The sequence below is a fragment of the Nuphar pumila genome, chromosome 7 (genome assembly GCF_984573655.1).
Source record: "Nuphar pumila chromosome 7, dmNupPumi1.hap1.1, whole genome shotgun sequence".
NCBI classification, from domain to species: Eukaryota; Viridiplantae; Streptophyta; class Magnoliopsida; order Nymphaeales; family Nymphaeaceae; genus Nuphar; species Nuphar pumila.
The window spans coordinates 36,396,405-36,405,954 of record NC_143255.1 but is presented as its reverse complement, the minus strand read 5'-3'; the positions used below and the strand labels follow the sequence as shown (position 1 = coordinate 36,405,954).

At 40.2% G+C, this 9,550-nt stretch overlaps 1 protein-coding gene across 2 annotated transcripts; it reads right to left on the bottom strand.

The window, feature by feature from the left end:
• Positions 1 to 1,455: 1,455 nt before the first annotated feature.
• LOC149831921 (LEAF RUST 10 DISEASE-RESISTANCE LOCUS RECEPTOR-LIKE PROTEIN KINASE-like 1.2) lies at positions 1,456 to 8,548 on the bottom strand. Of its 2 annotated transcripts, XM_090014222.1 has the most exons (3): positions 7,551 to 8,548; positions 3,326 to 3,358; positions 1,456 to 2,792 (listed from the first exon to the last, which is right to left on the bottom strand). In XM_090014222.1, exons 1-3 carry the CDS (start codon positions 8,401 to 8,403, stop codon positions 1,567 to 1,569), a joined length of 2,112 nt encoding a protein of 703 aa, XP_089870348.1. In that variant the 5' UTR covers positions 8,404 to 8,548; the 3' UTR covers positions 1,456 to 1,566. The 2 variants fall into 2 exon arrangements, with proteins under 2 accessions (XP_089870348.1, XP_089870349.1); XM_090014223.1 differs by lacking the exon at positions 3,326 to 3,358.
• Positions 8,549 to 9,550: the final 1,002 nt, after the last annotated feature.

Genomic DNA, 9,550 nt, shown 5'->3' with positions numbered 1-9,550 from the left:
TCCTTCTGTTGTTTTAAATCAATATCATTTTAAAAAAACCTATAATTTTTTAAGGACTATTACATCAACGATTAATTATTGTTATTTGACAAGACCCATGATACACTGTATGTTGGCCTAGTCTGTGTTGGTCAACTTGTAGAACTTTATGGGTCTCACTAACCGAATTACTAGGTCAAACACCATGGTAAACAATGACGACCACATACCCCTCTCTTCAATCTATGCCTTTTCTTTTTCTTGCCTCTGTCTATCTATTGAAGTTGCCTTTGGTTTTCTTCCTTCCGGTCAAATTGAGCATTTCAAGGTGAAAATAACGTGTTAATATCATATGACCGACTGTGAACAGCGAACCACTCCTCCCTTTAATTGTTTTAAGTTCAGGTTGCATTCTCTTTCTGGTTGAGGGAGGGGTAACTTTTGTCATTCAGTTAAATCTAGGGGCAACTTACATTTGTAACTATGACTTTTTATCTTAACAACACTAATGACTACTAATGACATACACCACTATCACCACTACTTGCATCCTGCTTCGCATACATTAACACACATAGCTAACTCATATAAACTCCCTCTTGACTCGTCACATGCCATCTCAATGGCTCCTCAGTGTTAGTAAAATCAAAACCCGTGTGGGGATGGAGGCAGGGATAGAGATTAAAATCAAAACCCGTGTGGCGATGGAGGCAGGGATAGAGATTAAAATCAAAACCCGTGCAGAGTTGGAGGCAGGAATAGAGGTTAAAATCAAAACCCTCGTGGGGATGAAGGTTAAAATCAAAACACGTGTGTAGATGGACTTATGAGTTCCCCCGTCCCACGTCGTCCTTGATCTTCGTTAGTAAAATAATTAAAATATTTTAAGGATGGCAGTGGACGGGGGAGAACGGTGCTGTGCCTCGTCTCACCCCCATTTGGATCAGGGATGGAGGACATGACATGAGGATGGAGGCAGAGATGGAGGTTAAAATCAAAACCAGTGCAGGAATGAAGGCGGGAATGGAAGGCAGAATTTTTAGAACGGGGGGGGGACCTTGTCCCCTGCCTGCCCTACTTTCAACAAAGGATTTCCTCACCGTCTAAAATTTTTGTCAACAGCCACTTGTTCATGGAAAGGATAATGTCGTCTATGAAAGCAAGTTCCATGTCAATCCCTTGTTTTCTTTAGGATTTTGTTGTTCCTTGTTGAGAGGAGGGAGGATCAGGTGAAATGTGATTGCACACTTTTGGGTGTGCACCTTATCACCCACCATCTTTGGCATACAGCGTGCCCACCTGTGTAGCTCAACAGCAGATGAGTAATCAGGTGCAGCAGCACACCTAAAGTGTGCAATCGCATTGCACCTGATCTAAATTCCACTGGAATTACACCTGATCTTAATTCCACTTGAATGACCAGGATTGAGACCAGATTAGGTCATGCCTTCCCAAGTACATAAAAGCTAATAGCCATCCAGCAAGGCAAATATATTTACTCTGTATTTACAAGAAAAAGAAGCCTATGTCCATAACATCTCATTAACTCCCATCAACTCCATAGGAGTGAGTTATGTGAATTAAATCTTACCCACTGTTATTAGGTGTAGTATGGTGGCTCGGCCATTTATCTGCCACAGAATTCGGTGATAGCGGGCCATGAGATGTCAGCAGTGCACCATTCTCTTTCTGCACCTCTGGTGGCAATGCCGCATTCTCCTGTTTACACTCTCTAGACGCAATCTGCCTCAGTGACTCTGCCACTTCATCCATTGTTGGTCTCACGTGCTTCTCTGGTGCCAAACACCTGAATGCCAGCTCTGCTACAGCTCTAACGGTCTGGTTCACCCACTCATCAGTATCAAACCCAATTGAGGAATCGACGAACTCATGCAATGCGTTATCATGGATCTTGTTGATAGCCAAGTTAGCAAGATTGATCTCATGCCTATGCCGTCTAATATCAACAGCCGGCAACGAAGAGATGAGCTCTGCAAGTACTACTCCAAAGCTATAAACATCACTCTTATCTGTTAGTTGGTAGCATTTGTGATAATCAGGATCAACATAGCCGGGTGTGCCTTGTGGGGCAGTAGAAACATGCGACACATCGAGTGGGAAGAGACGTGACAAGCCGAAATCAGCAACCTTGACATGGAAATTGTTATCAAGCAGTATGTTGTTAGTCTTGACATCCCTGTGAATGATCGGCGGATCCATCAGGTGAAGGTAGGCTAATGCCTCAGCTGTTTCAATGGCTATAGTCAACCGCACCTTCCATGAGAGATGGCCCTCAGCAGCACGGGAGCCATGAATGTGGTCACCAACTGTTCCATTGTTTACATACTCATAAACCAAGAGCAGCTCCCGGCTATGGCGGGAAGTGCATCCATAGAGGCACACAAGATTCGGGTGACGAATGCCAGAGAGGATCTTAATCTCATTCATGAATTGCTCAACACGCCTGTAATTGTTCTCATACAGGCGTTTCACAGCTACTTTCCTGCCATCATGGAGTTTCCCAAGGTAGACGGTGCCGAATCCCCCATCACCGAGCTCGTTCGAGGAGCTGAAACCATTGGTGGCTTCTTGAAGCTCCCTGTATGTGAAGAGGGTGACACCACCACCACCACACCTTTGATGGAAGCTTCTGCTCTCCATGTCAGATCGGCTTGAAGTCTTTGAAGAGGAAATGGATCGGGTAAAGAAGACTGCAGATGGAGAAGGTCCTTTCCTAATATAGTAGCGACGGCAGTAGCAGAAAATGAGAATCATTGCGATGACCAACAAAACGCCAGAAGCTGCAGATATACCTGCGGACATGAAACTGAAGGTTATATTCATGATATCAAAACTCATGATTATAATCTTTGGGTTGCTGACTACTTCCTCTCCTTAAGGACCAACCAGTAACACTTGGAGCTTGGTCTGGAGATAGTCGGATAGAAAAGTGATGACAATTCTTTCCTACCATGCCAACACAGAGTTGATCTATTAGCATGGTTCTGCTGAGTGTCCTAATCCTTGGTGGCAAGTTCGAGCTGATATGACTTGATACTATGTCTAAATTGAAGTACTGAACCTTAATGTAGAACTCAGGAAGACCTGAGAAAGTCCTAATCTGGTTGATGACCCAGATAACTTAAATTGGTTCAGCTTGGACCATCCACCTGATAGAGGGACAGTGCAATACTCGGACCTGTCAAGTGAATGAGTTGAGTGATGCTGATGCCCATCTTATGATTGGTGTGAAACAGTGGAGGGCAAGCATGACATTCTGTTTCTCATATGTCTACTCTCATGTATATATGCATGTATTTAAAAGATGAACGTTTGAGGGGTGTACCTGCTATTATCTGCATTGATGGTTTGCGCTTAACTGAAGCCAGAAAACAGGAATAAGTTAGGAAACCAGAAAACTCAAATGATTTCTTTTTTCTGAAAGGGGAACAAAATTTTAACAAACAAAGATAGCAAAATACATTCTGGTGATGCTAATATCGCATGATTCATCCTTGGGTATGCAAGAACACCAAACCCGTTCATGAGAGATTTCTTGCATGCACAATTCTAACAGCATGATACCGGGCTTAACACCCTAATAGTAAGTGCAACCCCATATTTGACATTCCAAAGAGGGAGAGTGATCCACATTTTTTATTCATTGACTGCTAAAACTTATATTTTCATTTTTCAATGAAGATGAAATCGGCTATTCAACATGTCACAAGGTTTGAAGTATCAGACTGATCAATACTAGCAGGAATTTCATAAACAAGGGAGCCAATTTACTTGTGACAAAAGGTAGCCCAGTGTTCTCCAAAGGAAAAAATAACAATATACGAGAGTCATCATTATTCACTTCCATCTTCAATAGTAGAGGAATTCTCAATTTCCTCCTATCATTGGATTCGCACTTGGAGATGGTGATCTTTGGACTCACAAAAATGGAAAATTGTTGTTACAGTATGTCCGGGAAGAGTACTTACAGGCTGTTTCATTTCATGAATGGACTGCAGCATTGGGCAGAGCAAGAATTACCATGAACCCAAAAAATTTGAAGGTGAATGATACATTTCTTGCATGTATGCATTCGGATACTGGATTTCAATCACATTCCATGAAGAAAAAAAAAAGAAGGAAAATTCTTTGGACAGGGACACTGCCATTAAACAGAGGAATCTGGGTGAGATCTCTGTTTCAAGAATTGAGATGACTGAAGGTAATATGATAAGAATGGACTTGCTACAGTTGAAAGGGGAAGAAAACTGGATTGCTTTTCCATCAGAAAGAACGCCATCGAAGTAAAGATTAAGCATAAGAAGCAGAACAGACGAGAAAGACAAGCTGCAGGAAGAGACAGCCATGCTTGTGGCTAAGAAGTTTAGAGAACAAGAAGGTAATGGGGATAAACATGGAAGAGCAACACTTCCCACGACCATATCAATTCAAATTCAACTTCTAAGAAATATTCAAGACCAAAGTCTGTGGCTATGCCTCAATAAAGGGGCTTACAAACGTCTACTAGAGCATACCAACACTCCGAACAAGGTGACTCCAAGCAAACTTATTAGCTATTTACAAAAGTCGCCCAATTTTTCAGCCATACATTCCTTTTTAGATGGGATTTCATTCATGCATTTAACTGCTTAGAATTCTCATTTTAATTTCAAAGGTACGTTAGTGAAAGCACATAACCAGACACCCTTAATTAAAAAAAAGAGCATAAATGAGTTATTTTTGACAAAGTATGGCATATAACCATAATGAACAAAAGGACAGTGTTGTGAGAGGCGTACGCGTAAGCGTAAGCCTCAGTACTTGAAGCGTACGCCTCACAGGCGAGGCGCACGCTCAAGGTATTCTTTTAGCCCTTTTATATTTCATTTGTTCATAAGATGACTTTTGTGACCTCCAGAATTCTGTCACAAGGACCAAGACATGACAAGGCCTACAGAGACACTATGTATAATATTTTAGTAGATTTTCATAATGAAAAAGATCAAAAGTTATATATTAAATTTAAGAAATATATAATTATATATCATCACTGTGCATAAAAATCATATAATGTACTCATGTCTCGAATCCATATATCACATCCATGTTTGTATATGTATCCATGTGATGTCACCTGAGATATAATAAAAAGAACAAAGTGTACTTGATTACCGATATGCTAGCATGCACCCGTCTGGATGTGTGTGTATTCCATAGTCATAAATCTAATTAGCGATTTTCTTGACAAAGGAAAATGTCATGATAATCTGTCAATTTTATTTTCCTCAAGAAAATTTTAAAAAATATTGGTATATTTAAAATTTTAATATATATCAGATAAACTATGTAGAAAAATATAGGCAAAAAATATAAAAATACCAAGATCACATTACAACAAGAAAATATTGTGATAAAAGATGTGATATTTTCAAAAATTGGCGATATTTTGAAATATCACATTTTTCTCGAGATTGTGTCAGTTTTTTAAAATCTCACAATAAAATCATGATATTTAAAAAAATGGCCGGTATTTGTGACTATGGTGTGCACTTAGTTTGGCTATCAATGCAAAATCCTCTTGCTGGATCCATATTAAACTCTACCTTTATCAAATTTTGGATATGGATTTGGGTTGGGATCTTGTACACAAAAGTCAGATTTGGATATGGATCTGGTGTGTTAAGTTAATGACGAACGCAGAGATCGGTGATGAATCTTTATTTTATTTTCTTATGATTTGGTACTAAAATAACTAAAAGCAAATTAGTAGTTCTTATTTAAAATTTTCATTATTTTATTAATATTATATATTTTATTATTCTGATCATGAAGCTTACGCTTCAACGCCTCGAGGCTTACGCCTCACTTCATAACATGCTCAACGCCTCGCTTCGCCTCATCGCATTTAACAACCTTGATACATTTCAAGACAAGTTTGAATGCAATTTTGATGTGGCATCGTTTGTATTTTAGCCTTGTTTTATTAGTTTACACACAGCAGTTTTTCTAGTGGCCAATAATCATGTGTAAAGGAAAGCATATCCAATAAAGTAGACTATCGTGCCTAGCGATCTGTCTAGTAACATACTATAAAAGCAAGTCACGGCCAACTCCGCTGTATTTAGCAAGTATTCATTAGATTTTTTTTTTCAAAAAAAAAAATCATTAGATATTGTCATATTTCCACCGTTTGACATCATATGAGAGAGAGAGCAAAATTGTTAACTTTCTCTAGAGGAGTAGTAGTCAAAAATTTCTAATATCGGCAACATCATGGCGTGATTATCTTGAGGGTATTTTTCAAATTGATACATAAGTTTTTTTGCATAATTCAAAAATACACCCATCTATTAAAATGTTCAGAATACACATAAACTTTGTCGTGGTTAATTAAAAAGAGATGTATCGACAGTTTTGACATTAAATTATAACAAAACCTCAAATGTTATCTAAATTTTATCAAGGCAATTTTTTCTCTCTTCTCTTCCAAAGTTTGAATATTTTCTATAAGTTACCGATTGGCTGTGGAGTGAGGAAGATGATGATCTTAAGATCAAAATATTTTAAGGATAGAAAGAATTAGTAAAATAATAAACTGAGGAAGATGTCAAATAAAAACCGACCTAGTTTATAAGCAATTCCACAAACCAAGGTTGTCACATAAGACCAATAGCGATTCAAATTGTTGGAGGGATTCACTTGTTTATTAGCAGAATAATACTTTAGTACCTACCCAAGACAGGTTAGTAGTGACTGCAACTAAATTTTTATGCCCCTCTGAAAATTTCTAAACAAAAACACACCCAATATAGGTTAGTAGTGTACTAGTGTCCACTTATCTGTGGACCCCACATTAGGTAAGGTAGGCCATGACTTCGTATCGACTTGTGTGATTGGCACACCAGACAACCGTGGGACCCGCATTTCCCTAGGGTTTCCCGTTTCCTCGTCAAGCAATTAGAGAAAACGCCATTGATGACAACCGTGATGGACGGTTGTTATTATGGGTTTCATCCTATGATTCAATACACACGGCCCTTACGTTACCATATTGGCCTCCTTGAAAGAGTCAAAAGCGTAGAGGTTGGGCAAATCAGGGAAGAGATTGACCTCTTCGTTCAGTATTAATTTTTAGAAATCCATATGTCCACAAGATGATCCTTGACGATGACACGCGTCAAACGCTGGACCAAACTCCAACTAGATCATTCGGGTTGTGGATCAGGTCAGGGGTTACCCATCAAACGCAAGAGATCTGGACAAAAGACAAAAGAGCAGAGAGAGGATGAACACCCCCCCCCCCCCAATCAAACGCCGGATGACGGGATCCTGTCGTATTGCCAGCAAAAAAGTTGACCGCTTTTCCATTTGTTCCCACCCAATAATAACGTTTTGTGGAGCTGTGGGGACCACTATAACAGAAAGTCATTCTTCCTGTTTGGCATATGACAGGATCCTGTCATATGGAATATCGCAAGTTTCGTTCCCTACGGACCTGGCCAGCTCTCCCACATGATTGTGCTATCGACAAACATGAGAAAGCAGAGAAAGAGAGAGAGAGAGAGAGTCACCAGAGGAATTGGGGTGGGTGCTGCAAGTCCCCTGGTGCGAATCGTCCTGGCAGAAGCAAAGGAAGGAATCGTCGGTGGTGTTGAACCCGCAATGCCCACCGGACGCAGTGCAATAGCTGCAATCAGGCGCGGAATCGAGAGTCCATCCCAGAAAAAAACCGTTGGACAAGGACGCAGCCAAGTCGTTGGAATTACTGGTCGATCCCGCCACCGGGAAGCTCACGGTCGCTTGGCAATTCATAATCACACCATCGTTGGAAGGGGAGTGGTCCAAGAAGGCGTAGGAGTACCAACCGGCACTAGGGTTGGAACAATAAGACACTTTATTGGAACTGAAATCGTAACTAGGGCTGCTACCACCAAGGTAACCACCACTGTCACCATTAGTAGCAGTACCGGTGGGCGGTGTTGAGCAATTGTAGTAGAAGGTCTCCATTTTGTAACTGGTCGTGATGTTGAAAGGGAGAGGGATGTCTGAGAGCGCTATGCTTCTCTTTGGGTATTGACAGGTTTTGGTCCCACCGATGAAGCTGGAGCTGATGGCCGCTTTGATGGTCTGAGCGGTGTAGTCGATGGCCGTAACCTTGAAGTTGAGGTTGGGGATTTGGAGGAGGAGGGTGCTGTTGTTGTCAACGCAGGTGAGATTGAAGCCGGCGTACCCACAACCACTGTCGTATTGGGAAGGAAGAAAGAATGGGTATTTGACGGTGATGCCATTGCAGGTTTGAGGTGCACAGGCCGAGTACTGTGGGTTTACTGCTGAACAAGCGGTGAAGAAAAAAAAGATGATGGAGAAGAAGGTGGTTGTCAACTGAATTATGACAAACGATGAAAGGCTTCTGTAGGGAAGCATTTGAGAAGAAGAAGAAGATGATGATCGAAGAATAAGAAGGGGAGGAGGAGGCAGTGCACGAGATTATAGGGGAGCATAAACTCTAAGAAAAGAAATCAAGTTGTCACGGAGGGAGAAAGAGAGATGGTTGCGACGAAGATGTGAAGTATAAGAAAAAGGAGCCGTGGTTCGAGAGAGGAAAAAAAAAAAGGGTGAAAGTGACTCGAGGACAAAATAGTTCATGGAAGATCGATCACGGACACAAATGTACCTTGTGTTTCATAAATGACTTAATTACCCTTTAGCATAAACAATTGGCAAGGTGACCTAGGCTGAAGGTGGTTAGGATGGGCAGGAAACCCTAATTTTTAACAAAAATGGCCTGACTTGCCCTTTGCCTATTACTAGAAAGAGCAGGCCACCTAAACCTATGAATAGTAATCAATTGAATCGACCAAGAAAAGTGCATAATCATATATTATTAAATAACAAGTCTTACACTTTGCTTAAACACATCTACTAAGATTTTTATACTTATTATAGTTTGGGGTGCTTTTATGGTGGTACCGTAACACCATAGCTGACTGTGATACACACTTAATTATTTACATAGTTCTAATCTCCAAAATGCAAAATCTAACCTTTGGATCATGTTTAATATGTTATATTTACTATTTTTACGTGTTAAAGTTCACCAAAATATAATGTCTATTACAATTTTTAGACCACCCTTATTTTCATGAATTTGTGAGTGGTTGATTTTCAGTCTCAAAAATACCGTTAGATCTACCCTTTGGTGTCTAGATTCATACAATCAAGAGTATACCACCATATGGTATCATGGATCTTATATATATATATATATATATATATATAATTTTTAAAACTTTTCAATCTTCTTATTTGCCGATATTTTCATAATAATTTTCTGAAATTCTGTGTCTAGATTTTCCTCATGTAGATTTTCTTAAGAACGAGTCGTGATCTACACTGATTTGGGGCTTCAAGTAGACCTAGATGTTTCAATTCGCCGTCGTTCAAACTAGGAGTTGGATCTATTTGGTCGATCCAAAACAGCCATCAGGCCCATATTCCCTCACTCCAATCCCCATCTTACAGCGTTGGACAAGGATTCTAGAAAACGCTCAGGACTCAAAAGGACCAATCT